Source organism: Pisolithus orientalis, assembly GCF_024613125.1.
Source record: "Pisolithus orientalis strain OTSU chromosome Unknown F5J12scaffold_2, whole genome shotgun sequence".
NCBI classification, from domain to species: Eukaryota; Fungi; Basidiomycota; class Agaricomycetes; order Boletales; family Pisolithaceae; genus Pisolithus; species Pisolithus orientalis.
The window spans coordinates 1,256,068-1,271,023 of NW_026260783.1; the positions used below are offsets into that span (position 1 = coordinate 1,256,068).

Below are 14,956 nucleotides of genomic sequence, written 5' to 3' on the forward strand. Positions count from 1 at the left end.
CCCACAAATTACTGCCTTGGCTTCGCCTCTGGAGCTTTGAGTTTCTCATGGACGAGTTCGCTGAACTCTTCCCTAAGTATGGTTTCTCTCCTCGCCCGCTCTTCTCTCTGCAACTTCAATATACCCCTCTTCTCCTCTGCGCTAATGACCTGGTTTTCCTTTCTCATACGCACTGCATTCATACGCTTGTGCCTGCTACCGCTCATAACATAGCCGACGGCTTCGAATGATGCGATCTCGTCCGAAGTTAACCCAATCTCGCCACGACGAGGGATACGTGTGTCTGTGCTGTCTTGCAGGAAGGCAGCCATCGCACTGCCCTCACCACGTAGCAGGGCACTACCATAAGCACGTTCGTCCACCTTCTTCGTGGTGTTGACCTTGATCAACGGCTGTGGACCAACTTCTTCACCAGAGTCGTCGTCGTCGTCTTTAGCACCGGTATCGAGGTTTACAAACGTCGATGTTGGCGCTGTACCCATGCGCGTAGGGATGGTTGCAGGAGGTGGCATGTTGTTCTTCGATTGAGACGACGAAATAATCGAAGCAGTAATGGGCTTCTCAACCCACTCCTCTTCCTCAGAACCTGCCGGAGTGGACGGCGTCCTGCTCGGACTGGGACTGCGAGGTTGTTGACTCTTGCTCTTGCTCCTTGACTTCCTGGGGCGCCGGTCAACATCGTCACCGCTGCCTTCGTAGCTCCGTGGCCGTTCATGCTTCCGTCCTTTCTTCTCTGTCTTTTCCCTGTGCTTTCGACGTTTGCGTTCTTTACGCTCACGACGCCGCCTGTCATACTCAGATTCGGAATCAGTGTCCAAGTCGCTGGATGTTTCTGGGCGGTCGCGTTTGGATTTCCTGCGAGAGGATCCCACTGGTGACCTTTTTCGGAGAGTAATTAGATAAAGTGAGAATAGAAGTATGTAAAAATAGACGCACAATTGCCTCGCAGGCCGTTTGGGTGAAGGTGGCCAGATACTGACGGTGGAAGCCTCTCTTTGCAGACGCCGACTGCAAAAAAAAAGCCATGTCAGCCTTTGCTATGCCAAAAGGTCTGGGAAGTACTACCTCTCCAAGTAATCTGTGCTTTGTATGCCATATCCGTGCGGTGGCCGATCCCGATAATGACGTGGAGGGTACATGTTTTCTTGCTGTCTCCAGGGTGCCGCTTGGCCTGGTGAGGGGGGGCGTTTGTAGTCTGAATACTCGGGACTGGCACGTCGTGTTTCTCGGCGGTCCTGGTTCTCGCTCTGGCGCTCCATATCCCTGCCATCCTGATGCCGGGAGAATGAGCGTGGTCGTTCGCCGCTCCGACTTCTTTGCTTGTTGCGCCCCCTACTATAGCCGTCTGGCCCCTCTCCGTGTCTTTCCCTCCCTCTTTCCCTCCCTCTATCACTGTATCTCTCTGTGTGCTGGTCCCCTTCTCCGTCCTTCCGTCGACTACCCTCCCTACTGCTGCGACCCCGCCCATACGTCGTGAAACCTCCACTTCCCGGTGAACTCGAACGTGAGCGCGGGTGACGTCGTTCAGTGTCATAAGCGTCTTTTCGATCCTGTGGGACTAGCCCCATGCGAGAGGGGTGAACAGTGGCCATCTGGTTTGCAGACTAAGTGTATGGTAGCGTGGGGAGCATTTGAGTGTAGTGGATGTCATTACATAATACAACGGTACGGTATGGGTACAACTATTGCTGAGGGATCAAAATTGCTGGCAGAAAAAAAGATAGAAAGAAAAGACAGATGAGTCAAGGAATGAGTGGTGAAGTCGTAATCCGGATTCGTGTCATGAAGGGAAAAACGTATAAGACGACTGAGAGGGGGTAGGTATGTAGGTATCATCCGTGCGGCTCGTTAGAACAATGAGAAAAACCACCGAGTCCATGCAAAGGGTTGATCGTGTATGCCTTGCTCAGCTATCGGTTGGAAAGGCATCTTCCTTGGTAAGTCTTCTCCTCAAGTCCCATCTCCTCAGGTACTCCCTCGCCCGCTCCTCGAAAATCTCGCCCCCCGCGAACAAATAGTCAGGTACCGCATCTTTGCGTTGTTCCCATGGCTTCATGTCTACCATTTCACACCGGTCGATGCATATGAGGATCATCCCAAAACTATATGCATCCGCGAGGAGGGGATCTTCACACTCTTCTCGTAACACTTCTGGCGCCGCGAAGGGCCGGGTCCCTGGATGAATCTGCTCTATCCTCTGCTGGGGTGTTCTGTAACCTGGGCTCGTCGCCTTGCGTGCAAAGTGTTGCCATGGATCAGCAGGCTCGTCGGAAGGCGGTATGAGTCTCGAGTCGATGGAGACAGAGCGCCCAAAATCGAGGAGCTTTATCGTATCTGAGGACCAAGTGACTTGTACGTTCAATAACGACAGGTCACCGTGGCTCAGGCCATACGAATGGAGGTGCGTCAGGCCGGCAAGGAGCTGGTTATGGAAATCAATCTTCTTATCTCTTGTGAGGGGTGGTCGTTGACGGATGACCTCGTACAAGGTTCGTCCGTCCACATACTCAAGAACCATCCCCACATTCTCCAAACATCCCAGGAATGCAGCAATGTTACGGTGTCTAGCCACTTTCGTGTACACACGTAGCTCGGCAAGGAACTGGGTGGTGACGTCTGACGCGTTAGATTGCATTTCCCCATTAATTTCGAGCTGTATGACGTCGGGCCTCTTGACAATGCATTTGAAGAGTTCGGATGCAGAACCCTGTGCACAGGGGACGAGATTTGCTGTTGGGTTGGGAGGCGCGGAGTATGCTGTAGGGGTCGGGAAAGAGAAGATGGCAGTTGGGTGTCGAGGTGGTTTATAGACCGGTATCGATGGATTCGGGGAGGGGCTTTTTACATGTACATCGGCGTCTGGCTTGTAGTGACCGTCATCAGGTGCCACCTTGGTCTCTTCCGAGGACGAGAAAGAATCAGATGAAGAGTTAAGCAGAGGCGGTTTTGTGCTCGACTCCTCCTCATCGATCTCCACTGTATGCCAAGGATAGTAGGTCAGACAGTAGCAAGTGACGATGCTGACGATCGAGTACCAATACGCACCCATCCACCAGTTCTTCTTTGAGGTGAGAGAGACTCGTTTGACATACATCTTGGCTGCCTGCACAAGGGGTGACATAGGTTTTATGAAGGGCGCAGGGTTCTGCGAAGGAAGAGGCTCGACCATGACGGATTCAGCCCTGGGCATGATGGGCTACGGGGTTGTTATGGTGGTTGGGTGGAGTGAACCCTCGGTTGCAGTAAGATACATGTGTTTTATACCAGCACTAGCGGGATCAAATATTGCGACGCCCCCGGTTCCTTACATGACGACGAACGTTCGCTGTGTTTAATTGCGCTCTATGATACGCCCATGCCACTCAAGTATCATGTAGTGTCGGATAATGAAGTCAAATGCCGATCGCCGTAGTCCTGACAGAATACCAGTTCAGCGGCATTTCCTCGTACGAGTTCCTTTGACTTGGTTGAAATACTGTAAGATGCAATTCGGTCACCAACCCAGTAATATGTCCGTGATATGTGTAATGGAACAAGTCCACTCATATGCCCTAATAAGAAAAGATGCCTTGGGCCAGTGCAGATTGACGGCTGATAAGGCATCCTAATGAAGTGAAGGTACCATAAGAACGACCATCAATGCACCTGCTATCTTCAACCAGTGCGTCAAATTCCCATTGGTTTGGCCCAGAACGACACTTGCGCCGGGGCTTTTGTTGAGGGGGCCCTCGGACTGCTGCTGTGGGATAACAGAAGACTGGGGCAACGGCTCATTGGGGCTAGTAGGCTGTTGCCCGATGCTCCCGGAACCCACCATCACTTGCACGCCGACAGATGGAACACCGTTGATAACAACAAATAAAACTAGATGACTTAGAAAGTCGAGTTGACTTCATTGATGCAAAACACTCACGTGCAGGCCCTGGCGGCATGATGGCAGGATTTGGTGGCAGCTGGCTAACGTACAGTACTCCCGACCCATTAGAATTACCCAGGTACGAATAGTCAAGTTCCACAGATCGCATACCCATATTCTGAAAAAATCCATCAGATTGGCGGTCAGCAGATATACCAGTACGCCTTACCATTGTATGGGTGGAAAACCCAGTGCGCAAGACTACGACCTTCGCACTCTGGATATTGTGGGCATTCCCAAATAAATCTGCGACGGTCAACGAAAGGTTGAAAAATGGCCCTCCGTATGCCACGCGATTAGGGAGCCCTTGGGGTTCCGGTCGCCGTTGATTGTAGTAAGAAGGATAAAAGATCTCGATACGATACTCAGTAGGATAGGGTGCGGAAGTATTGACATCAGGGTTCGGATTGGATCCAGCAACGAATACAGATCCTGTCAAACGTTGTACGGGGACTTTGCCTCGAAGACAGCGACTTACCATCTGGTAACAATGTCGCGGAGGAATGGTACATGCGATATATGTTGCTGGAATTGAGACCGACCCGGCTCCAGCGGCTGCCAGCTGGAGCACTCGGATCGTAAATGACAGGACTTAATATAGGTTGGTCTGCATATGACTGTCCAACAGTGTACGCCGTAACTCCATAGCCAGCAGTGCCTTTACAGAAGATGGTGAGTGTACAAAGTGACCAGACAAAATGGAATGGAAAGTGACCTAATTTTGCACCGTTGAGGCACAGGATCCTACCATCTGGCAGCAAAATCAGATTGCCCATTGTCCTACCCTCCGGTAGAGGATCTACCTCCTCGTAGCTAGAAGAGACTTCTGGCGAAATCTGGACGCACGAAGTTGACGCGGGGTAATGGGGTATATCCCAGTCTTCAGTCCACCTAGTAATAACTCATGTAATGAGTGCGGGACCTTGTTCTTTCGAAAAACAAAACTTACTGAGCCGGCAAGATGTTACTCCCACCACAGAACATGATAGTAGCCGTATAATTGTTCGCAGGTGTCATGGGCAGCAATACGGATCCACCACTTGCAGGGTACACGCGCACCGCGTCGGGCACGTCGGCCAGAGGAGTCTCCGCATTTTGATTGTAATCGAGTAGGACGGTATTCCAGTTGGACTGTATGAACAACTTTCCTGACGGAAGCAACCATGTCAATGGATACAAGTTGGCAGGGAGCGTGTTCTGGAGGATCGACGAGACAACGGGTTGACCACGGCTTGGGAAGAACTCGTAGGTAGGATTATCTTGCAATGCGTCGTTGACGTATCCTCCCCATCGGCAGCCACCTATCTGATGTCCAAGTTCAAGATCAAACGTGACAGCGGGAGAAGAAACGAACAATGATCGCACTTCCATCTTCCAAGGTCTCGCTAGTAGACAAACGTTAAGCTTGGCTTCCTACAACATCGTTAAAAGTACCCACAGTGATGGATACCATCGAGCCGTTGTCATAGGTTGGTCCAGGACCCAGTCACAGTTACCGTTATCACAGGGATTCAGCAACCTAACGAGGTTCAGTGCACTATCGATCTATGCCATGGCTACACACCGAATGCTATGACAAAGCAATAAGCCACGAATGATGGATCATCATTAGGAGATAGTACGCACGACTGTCTCCCGTCGGGGTCATCATACGGAGGTCCTCCTGTCTGACTTAGAGCAGCAACCCCTCCATAGGTCACCGCTTGGTTACCACCCACATTGAGCCATGTTCCATTTCCGAGCACCGTTCCTCCCTGTAAAATAAGTTAGCGTGGGAAAGAAAATAGGGAGCGCAAAAAGTAATTACGGCGCAAAAGCTGTTAGTAATGACATCCATTACCCTCGTCTGCCTCGAACTTATCGACCATTCTTCAGGTGTACGTCAAGATGCCTAGTCAAATGCGTGGGTGGAAACGACGTACCGCTGGCCCAAGCAGGATGGCCATTGATCTGCCATGAATTATTTTCTGTTTTGTCGACAATATAAACCTTATCCAGCGTCCCCAAGAATACCTTACGCAATCTCTAAGGAACAGATGGCTCACGAACATATTGGTGTCTATGCACACACCTGCTGGGCGCTTGCATAGCTGTTCCCTGCGACTTCGAAGTTGTTCAGAAAACTTGTCTGTGGAGATTGCCCTCTGGGATTTGAGTATCCCCCCCAAGCTCGCCCACCAGAGGTGAGGAGACTAAAACAGAGGAAGACCAGAGATGCTGGTGCGAACACGAAGGCTTGTAACATGTCAGGAATGAATAGAACGAAGAAGCAGTACTCACCACCGCAAAGTTATATGAACGCAAGGGCGTGCCCCTATCACCGTGAGGCACCATATTCAACTCTCAAAACTGGGGGCTGGGGCCGGTCAGATCTTCAGACGGCACAGATTACATACTCTGTCCATCGCCACTGTCACGGCAAGAGTACACCGCGAGCGGAAGTTTGAACGAATGCCAGCCGAGTTCCCCCTAGTCGTCGCCCTCAGGGGTGGTGCTGGATGAAGGAATGGGCGTGACATGCGGCCCATATATGTATATACATCGCCTGCCACTGATTAAACAGAACCCCAAACAAAAAGTGGACCTGGCACTTGTGAATTTGAAGCCCAGGTAAAATACCAATAAATCTGCTGGGAGCGAACCTGCCAAGGACTATATCTAGTCAGAAGCCTAGCATGCGAGGGATGACATTGACAACGCTGGCACCGATTTTCCCATGCGATCGTTGCATCATTCGGTACGCGGGTATCAAAGCAGGTTATCGATAGGAGGCAATTAAACATACTAGTGGGATTATTACATGAAACACGAGTAAGTGTGATATCACAGACACAACAAGTGAGGGATAAATACCAGTACAGATGGCTATGTACATATCCGTTTACTCATAAATCACTGAAAGCATCGACAGCAGAACCCAACAAGGCATCGAGGAACTTCCCTAGACAATGATAGTCATGGTATCTCTTTCTGTGGACGACGGGAAGCCAAACCTGCGACGTGGAACATCAGTCAGTCTGCAAGTCCGGTCAGGTACAGGGTACACACTCGGAGATGAATGTATGGAGATTGTCAATCTTGGACTCTGGCGCTTTCTTGGGTAAGAGTACCTGAACACTGAAGGGACTGGTGTTGGCCAGGAGTCCCTCCAAAATGTGTTCGGCTACGTTGCTGATGAAGTCACCGTTCGGCTTAAGTTTCACGTTAACAACAACAGGGGCATGTGTGCCTATCATGGAAATTTAGCGAGACGTCTATCATGAATGACACGTCCTCACCAGGCAATCCTATTTTGGATAGTCTCACTTGCAAACGGCCCATTCTATCCTGGAACTCATCCAACTTCGATTTTACAGTCAAGGCACGTTTAGATTGCTTGTCCGATTTGTTGTCCAGTTCCATTTGCAACTTGTGTTGTTCAGACTGGTACTTTGCTAACTCTTTTAGCAAGAACTTTCGACGTCTTTCTTCTGCAGCCTCTTGATCTCCACTGAGTTCGGTAGTTTGTTCGTCCTGGGTAATAGCTTCACTAGAAAGCACGCCGCCCTCATCACCAGCGACCTCGCTGAACGGCGGTGGCGGATCATTGGCCGGGTCGGGATCTAAGTATGCGGTGTCTCGGCTAGTGACCACGTTTGCATCGTCACCAGTAAGCCCTGGACTAGAATCTGTATCACCACCATCTGCAGGGGTACTTTGGGTGGCGGACGGCAGAACTGACATTTCTGACTTCGCTAGTGGCGGTGTGTCCACAGGGGTATTTAAGGCAGTGCCCTGAGCAGGCGGGTCGACTTGCGTGGGAGTCGTGGTCGCATGATCAGCACTTGGAAAATTGGCCTGGCTACCAGCCACTGAAGCCGCCTGGGCCAACTTCACCTCTGATGACCCATCGACGGTGCTCTCAGTCAAGGGGTGCTTGAGCTTGCTGAATACTTTTGGCGGTACTACTGTCGGGTAGGGGGCAACGGGTCGCAAAGGATCGACTCCTAGTTCAGAGCCGGTCCTTCTCCATACGTGCGATAAGTGTATGCCTCGTGCTGATCGAGTGTTCCTCCACACCACCAATAACGGTAGCGGCTCGAGATCCAGGCAGGGGTATTTGATGAGGTGCAGGCGTGTTATCGCCTTTGGGGTCGACATCTGGTATATCAGGGACGGTACTAATACGGGGTGTGGGTTCGAAGATGGATGAGGGGCGAGGGGGAGTCGGTAGTCGGGGAATAGGTGATGGCAGTTCCTGTAGATCTGTCAAGAGCGGGACTGCAACCTGATCCAACTGAGGTTGGAGGGGCGGTGTAATGTCCACCCAGTCATCGGGTATTGCAGGCGGATCACAATTCGATGGGTCATCGATCGGGTTGATGAGCTCCGACACCGCATTAGTTTGGGTATCACATGTTTCTAATAGTATGGTTTGATTTTGTGTTTCCGTTGCAACAAAAGACGCTGATTGTGCTCCGGGCCCGGGGACATCACTTACATCCAAATGTTGAAGCTGAGCATCGACTCGAGTGGGTATAAGGGAAGGGGACAGCCCCGGGAGGTCAACAACGCGGGCGCGGAGAGCGGTAACTTCTGTCTCCGTTTCTGACCAGCCAGAAGAGCCCGGGAATGTTCCCGGAGGATTTCTACCACTGGGTCGTCTTGGAGGCCCAGGCATGGGTGTCATTCCAGGAGGAGGGGATTGTGCAGGGGCAGCTCTGTCGCTGCGTATCGAGGCAAGTGATGACTCCCTATACCTATGAGAGAAGAGTCTAACGCGGGGTATATCATTTTTTATCCTAATGTCTGGGATTGCTCGTTTGACGTGACGGGCTTCTCTGCGGACCCGTCGGTAGAGGCGTCGCAAACCTGAGTCACGCCAAATGCTTGGGGCGATATCCGCAAGGAGCATGCCCACCACTGTCCACAAGGCGACAAGAGCCATGCGAGAGAGCGATTGGGTAAACAAGAAGTCTACGAATACCCGGAAGGCCAAGGCGATGTAGGGGTCGAATGACCGGGGCATTTTTCGAACAAAATGATTCAAAACTACTCCTTCCCATAGGCCGACGAGGACACCTAGAACATTTTGAGAAAACAAGGATGGAACACGAAATACGGTAGTGACTGGAGAGCAACGCACCTCCTACTTTGTGATCATCCGTGGCAGCATCGACGACCATACGCAAACCTAGCCCGACGCCAATTGCGAGTACACTTTCCATGGATGTCACCGAAGAAATGGCATGCCGGGAGTACGGAACAGAAGATGCGAACGAGTAGACCGAGGCCACGACGAGTAATATGCAGAGCGTATACGGTGGGATGGATTTTGGGAAAAGTGGAAAACACACAAACACGTTTCGCTTATTGTCGCAAAGGTACCGGCTAACAATGACATACAGAATACAGAAACACTGTAAAAAATACAAGGACAGCAATAAAACAACAAGCACAACAGTCTTTGCGGGCGGCAATACCCTAACGCTAAAACTTTTACACTGGTCAAGGCTCTCGGTCGCACGAGGGAAGTCCTGCTGAGGAGCGACCTCAACTGAAGAACACCCAGAGTGCTGCCCCACCGAGCGACAGCATCAGGACAAGTACTCTCATCTCCTCACCTGCAACGCTCTTCTCGAAAATCGCACCCAGCCCCCTTCCTCGACTTGGGATGGAGGTCAAATCGGTACTTGTACTTCTTCGTAGTACAGGTGTTCAGAGGTAATGTTGGGAGTGGCATCGTTATCCCAATCGGAGGGAGGGATAACGAACGTAGCGCCCTGCGTTCCGTACCCACGACTGACGATGGTAGACCATATTCATCTGTTTGTAGTACGTAGTTCCCGGATTCGAGGTAGGGATGAGCTGGTTCGCCGCCATTTACGCTGATATCCGCGCTGAGTGGGATGGGCGGAGGGAGAGTGGGGGAAATGAACGTAATACTAAAGGTCTGCAACTGTGGGTTTGAACGTGCGATAAGAGCAGCGCATTCTTTAAGGGATTGTTCACAACGGGCGCGAACCATCGTCACACGGAGCTGACGCAGACGCGGAAGTGCACCGATGATTTTGGCAAGCGTGTCCTACAAGCAGTTCATCAACGGTTATCAAAGCAAGCAGAAGAAAAAAAGGTCGTACTAGAGTGAATGACGGTCTACGAGCACATATTAACTCCAGCTTGGTGAGGCGGGGGCAGGCGTTCACGATGGAACGAACCAAGCGACCACCCTCGTATGCTGCCTGAAATACAAGTGCCACACGCAGCTCAGTCAAACAGTGAAGACCTTGTAGGACGCCAGCTGCAAGTAATGGAGCCATGTCTCGGATCACAAGTGGCTCGTCAATTGCCACACTAGTGATCTGAGAATAAATCTGGGACAAGCCCTGTAATTGCTCCAGAGAACCCGCAAACCGCGTGAGATTAGGCAGTGCTCCCTTATCCAGGGATGACAAAAACCCCGGATTAAGGGCTGCGCGAGAGGTCCTTAGCATTTGTAAATGAGGATGTGCCTCGAGGAAAGCGATGAACGGTGGCTTAACGCCTCCCCCTCGAGGTTGCCAGTCCAGGACGATATCACCGAGGGACAGCGATCGTAGTTTCGGCCAGCGCGCGTAACAGAGAGGATGTACGACAGAAACCGGGAGGAAGGGTGCGCCGGAGATATGGAGTTCTTCCAGATTTGAGCATCGGCGAATAAGCATGTCCCAGAGTCGGGACTCTGAAGGTAACTCTGCGTTTGATAAGTCCAGAACCCAGAGATGATGATGCAATGTACCTTGGAGACCATCTGAATGATTGTCGTAAAAGGCCGGCTTCAGCGCCAACCTGAAACCACGCAAGTTCTTAAATTGAAAGAGCTGCAAATTGTTCGGAATTCTGTATGCTGCAAGAAAACATCTCTCAAGACGTACGGTGCTATGGCTGTCTGGTAGCTTGGCTCCGTATGATGTGCCGACAGTGTGCAGCCGTGGACATCTGGGACACAACTTACTCAGTCATTCAGTACCCGTCAAATTAGCTTCCTTACGAAATCCGCAGCGCGAACCACATGTCATCGCACTGGGGTATCTCCCCTGCATCCCAGATGAACGTATGCAGTGCATCCAGTTTAGGTGCCAATGTCCTCAGCAAGACCGATATCGGGAAGCCACCGGAATGCGAAGCGCTCGAAGGGAAACGGACGGTTAACTTCTGAATGTGGCGCGCTATACTTGGGTCCCGATTCAGCATTGCAAGGGTTGCCTTGCATTGCTCTAGAGTATCGAGACGGACGTCATCGTATACTGCTGGAAGCAAGCCGAAGAATAAGCTTTTGCCCTGTAAGCAAACTTATGAGCCACGCTTCCGGTGAACGAGGAGGGTACTGGCCGCCAACGCGAAGTTGAGAACGTCTGCTTTGAGGTCGATATACCTGGAGACTTCGAAAAGGACGTCTGTCGGGAGGGTCGCGAGACTGCATGGCGTGTCGGTTCCGGGGCCATTGGTACGCAAGAGATGCAGCCGCAGCGAGGTGTTCGGGCGCTTACCATGGCTCATAGCCTCGCAATAGTTAGCTGGGAGCGTCTTCATTGTCAAGGGTGGAGGGGTGAGGGGGGAAAGATAAGACGTATTTCCGGCAACGCTCCATGCGATATTTGTAGGCTATGTACTTACGATGAGACACTGCACAGGCATCAGGCCCGAAACTTCTCGGGTCGGTTACAGAACTGCTTCCGACGGGACGTTGGATTCAACATCACAAGAGTGTATTCATATGCTGGTACTTGCTTCGGCCAATTAACAATAGTACTAAATGAGACTGAGAGGGCCCGGAGGGGCATATTAAATAACATGTGCAGTCGTACTTGAGCTGGCTCAGGTACACCGATTTCTCGACGCAATCTTTCCAAGTTCACTGCAGACCCTGTCCAAACCGGCGCCATTCCAATGCAGAAGCTCGTCTGCGGACATATTAGACAGCACATATTCCGCAGAATCTACAGCACGGTCCCGTCCGATCCCAACCCGGAAGCGGTAGAAGTCAGTATTCGCACCGAGGGCATCAATCACACTCCGAACGCCGTTGTGTCCGTTGGCGGAACCCCCGGGTTTGACGGACAAAACTTTTACTTTGTGATCGAGCGAGTCATGAAGGACGACCATGGAGGTGGTGAGTTTGACGGTGTTACGGAGAGCACACGCAACGGATGGACCGCTAACGTTCATCAATGACTCTGAGACAGACCGATCAGAAAGTAAACGTAAGTGAGGGTGCAACACACGCACTGGGTTTGAAAAGCGTCAACGACACCGTATCGTCCGAGAGCAATACGTCGGAGTGACCTATGAAACCTCCTATGGATCTATTCATGTTCATGTGGATACTGAACCGTACAGCCAGAGCATCAACGACGACATGGCCGATGCTTGGAGGGTGTTAATGAATGTCTGGAGTATGATGCGTCTAGAGAACATACCTGTGACGTGTGTTGGGATAAGGGAGATTACCCAAACCCACCACGAGTAGCCGTGGAGGCCAGGTGGTCATTGCAGTGAAGTTGTCGCCGGCCCGGCTCATGTGATTACCGGATGTGGACATGTCTCCGGCGTCAGGTATTAGTGAGTTCGCATCCTCGTGTTTTCGTCAGTTGCTTGTTCCCCTGCGATGGCGACGACGGTCACAGCTGCCGACGGTCCACTTCTCCGTCGCAGGCGTCGGTTTTCCACTGCAGACACCTCGCGCTATGCTCGCCTGCCTCTCTGCAGAAGATTGCCAGACTCGCTGGAGGCTCTCGACCTCTCCACAGCCTCAGCACGGGAGGCATTGGGCACCCTGAAAGTTCTTTTGTTGTCTTACCTGGAAGATGCAGAGCACAGGCTGTCCAAGCTCGAGTCACCCATCTCTGATCTCCGCATTGCGGAAACGTTCAAGATCAAAGGTGACCACTCAATCGAGGACGCCCGCCTCTGGGCCAAGGATGCCCTTGAGATGGTACGGGGCATTCGCTCGGACGTGTCCTCCCACTTCGCTGAACTACCCGACATTCCATCCTTGACTGACGTCCGAGCGCACCTTGCCTCCTTTTCCCTGACTGATATCAATGTACATATTGACGACGTTCGTTCTCGCCTCTCGGATTTAGACTTTTACAACCGACTGTCGGCCATTTCTACGCGTCTCCAGTCATTTCAGGCTCACCTACGGTCCATGGACATACTTGCCGTAGATATTCCTTCGCTGCCCAACAGAACCCGCTTTTCCGGTATCCTCGATTCAATTATGTCGTCGGAACTGGTGTCCGAGCTGACGGACGATGTGAACAAAGCAGAGGAAATGCTCGAGCACGTTGCACTGGATGTTGCCCGAGCTGTGAAACAGTCTCTTCAGGGTTCACGGCTCATTCAATACGTAGACTTGCCTCCCCAGTGGAGGAACAACCCTTTCGTCACGAGGGGATATCGGTCAGTCAATGCTTGCAAATGGCTTTCTGAAGCCTGTTTGACTGCTTGTTCTAGGTTCATTCCCCTCGAGAAATGGCCACTCATCATCATGTCTCTCTTTGCCGTCCATAACGAAACGCGTTTGTCGTCCCTCACTCCGCGTGATTCCAATGCTCATCTGTCCGTAGTAAATATTCACACACACCTTATTCCGTTCTTGCTGTGGTTTATCAATTGCATTCCAATATTCAATACCCCGAGATTTGTAGATATACCCGAGGCAGCGTTCCTGACGTTCGCCCTCATTTGCCTCTTCAGTAGCGTTGTCTGGCATACCATGTCTGGCTGCGCGCATCCGGAAGGAATGGACCTCTGTGCTAGAATCGATTATGTAGGAATCGGATGGTAAGGTGAACTCGAATACCTCCTCGCTGATTTAAACTGGCGGCCATTTTGGTAGGCTCATCAGTGCTTCTGTTGGCACCGTCGTGTACTATGGATTTCAATGTCACCCAAACATTGGCAACATGTTTCTCGTATGCTGTCTCTTGACCGGCGTGGCGGGAAATGCGTTCCCGTTTTTCAAGTGGTTCAACGATCCTGCATACAGGGTGAGACTTTCTCGTGTGAGTGTGGAGCGGGTTGATGAAACTTGTCAACAGCATTTGCGCATCCTCTTTTTCGTGTCCCTAGCTTTCACGTCTGCGGCGCCGATTGCCGCCCTCTCGTACCTACATTCTCCCTCGCAAGTCAAGGTCTTCCTCGGTATGTCCTTTCTCTCCGTTTGTCGATTCCACTTCACATGCCACACATATAGACCCAATCTGGCCATCCATCATTTCTTACCTTATCGGACTTGCGTTTTATGCGACACACTTTCCCGAGTGCCTACTTTCCGAGCGATTTTCGCACTATCTTGACTGGTGTGGCGGTGGCTCGCATGCGATATGGCATGCATTCATCGTACTTGCTATCAAACAGCATCGGGAGGCTATTGCTTTACTTCGTGACGGGTTCCAATGCCAAGGATCGGGATGAGCCCCTAGAGTGAGGGGGTTGGAGACTACGCCAGGGTCTATAGAAGCTATCAACTGGGTATTTATGTCAGAATTCCTAACCTTAATGCTCGATTTTTGTCCACACGACTGGATGTCCAGAGGTCGACTTGGTTCAACCATGACTCCATCCTGTTTAGCCATATTTTGCTTGTCTAGAGAACTGCGTGTTCTATATACCATCTGTCTGGCCCCTCGAGGTGCTATCGCTGACCGCTATTGCCTACCTGCCCCTGATTTGGGGAGTGCATCTGAGTCTGTCTGGCCCCTCAAGGCCGCGAGATTCAATACCCCTGATCCCTGTTGCTTCCTACCCCTGGCTTGGCGAGTGCAGTGAGCGCTCTGGTTGCGATCATGCATGCTATACATCTGTCAGAATCCTGGTCCTCGTGACGAAATATCATTCGGTGACAACTTTAGCGGAGACCATCTTTGCCGCTTTCAAGCGGGGACGCTTGGCACCCTTGATCATACGGCAAGACCCTGATACCGATCTCAGACGGACAACCCTACATGTTCAGATATCTAGTGCGTATCACAGCCAAATGGCCAAATCTTGTAAGTGGTCTCGGAAGATGAGAAA

At 51.4% G+C, this 14,956-nt stretch overlaps 6 protein-coding genes across 6 annotated transcripts; 1 reads left to right on the plus strand and 5 right to left on the minus strand.

Annotated features, from left to right (window-relative positions):
- Positions 1 to 8: 8 nt before the first annotated feature.
- Positions 9 to 1,592, minus strand: F5J12DRAFT_712116 (ras-induced vulval development antagonist-domain-containing protein; the record flags this gene model as incomplete). The annotated part of the gene is made up of 4 exons (XM_051740744.1): positions 9 to 879; positions 937 to 1,008; positions 1,066 to 1,402; positions 1,499 to 1,592. 4 exons carry the CDS (start codon positions 1,590 to 1,592, stop codon positions 9 to 11), a joined length of 1,374 nt encoding a protein of 457 aa, XP_051604993.1.
- A 314-nt stretch (positions 1,593 to 1,906) lies between these two features.
- On the minus strand, positions 1,907 to 3,094 carry F5J12DRAFT_712354 (kinase-like domain-containing protein; the record flags this gene model as incomplete). Its single annotated transcript, XM_051740757.1, has 2 exons — positions 1,907 to 2,976; positions 3,046 to 3,094. The coding sequence occupies 2 exons, from the start codon at positions 3,092 to 3,094 to the stop codon at positions 1,907 to 1,909; spliced, it is 1,119 nt and encodes a 372-aa protein (XP_051604994.1).
- A 510-nt stretch (positions 3,095 to 3,604) lies between these two features.
- Positions 3,605 to 6,161, minus strand: F5J12DRAFT_712252 (glyoxal oxidase; the record flags this gene model as incomplete). Its single annotated transcript, XM_051740751.1, has 12 exons — positions 3,605 to 3,864; positions 3,914 to 4,034; positions 4,086 to 4,348; positions 4,395 to 4,574; positions 4,632 to 4,807; positions 4,866 to 5,221; positions 5,271 to 5,301; positions 5,355 to 5,453; positions 5,543 to 5,670; positions 5,724 to 5,785; positions 5,839 to 5,929; positions 5,988 to 6,161. The coding sequence occupies 12 exons, from the start codon at positions 6,159 to 6,161 to the stop codon at positions 3,605 to 3,607; spliced, it is 1,941 nt and encodes a 646-aa protein (XP_051604995.1).
- Positions 6,162 to 8,810: 2,649 nt separating this feature from the next.
- F5J12DRAFT_698716 (uncharacterized protein) lies at positions 8,811 to 9,123 on the minus strand (the record flags this gene model as incomplete). Its single annotated transcript, XM_051740470.1, has 2 exons — positions 8,811 to 8,977; positions 9,042 to 9,123. Coding segments are annotated over 2 exons (249 nt in total), but the record flags the coding sequence as incomplete, so codon positions are not given.
- A 325-nt stretch (positions 9,124 to 9,448) lies between these two features.
- F5J12DRAFT_902730 (uncharacterized protein) lies at positions 9,449 to 12,295 on the minus strand (the record flags this gene model as incomplete). The annotated part of the gene is made up of 8 exons (XM_051748325.1): positions 9,449 to 9,563; positions 9,589 to 9,980; positions 10,036 to 10,628; positions 10,674 to 10,755; positions 10,810 to 10,873; positions 10,926 to 11,215; positions 11,252 to 11,351; positions 12,273 to 12,295. The coding sequence occupies 8 exons, from the start codon at positions 12,293 to 12,295 to the stop codon at positions 9,449 to 9,451; spliced, it is 1,659 nt and encodes a 552-aa protein (XP_051604997.1).
- A 209-nt stretch (positions 12,296 to 12,504) lies between these two features.
- F5J12DRAFT_798038 (hemolysin-III related-domain-containing protein) lies at positions 12,505 to 14,583 on the plus strand. Its single transcript, XM_051744203.1, has 6 exons — positions 12,505 to 13,339; positions 13,394 to 13,458; positions 13,507 to 13,723; positions 13,779 to 13,929; positions 13,981 to 14,083; positions 14,136 to 14,583. Exons 1-6 carry the CDS (start codon positions 12,543 to 12,545, stop codon positions 14,354 to 14,356), a joined length of 1,554 nt encoding a protein of 517 aa, XP_051604998.1. The 5' UTR covers positions 12,505 to 12,542; the 3' UTR covers positions 14,357 to 14,583.
- The last annotated feature ends 373 nt before the right edge of the window (positions 14,584 to 14,956 follow it).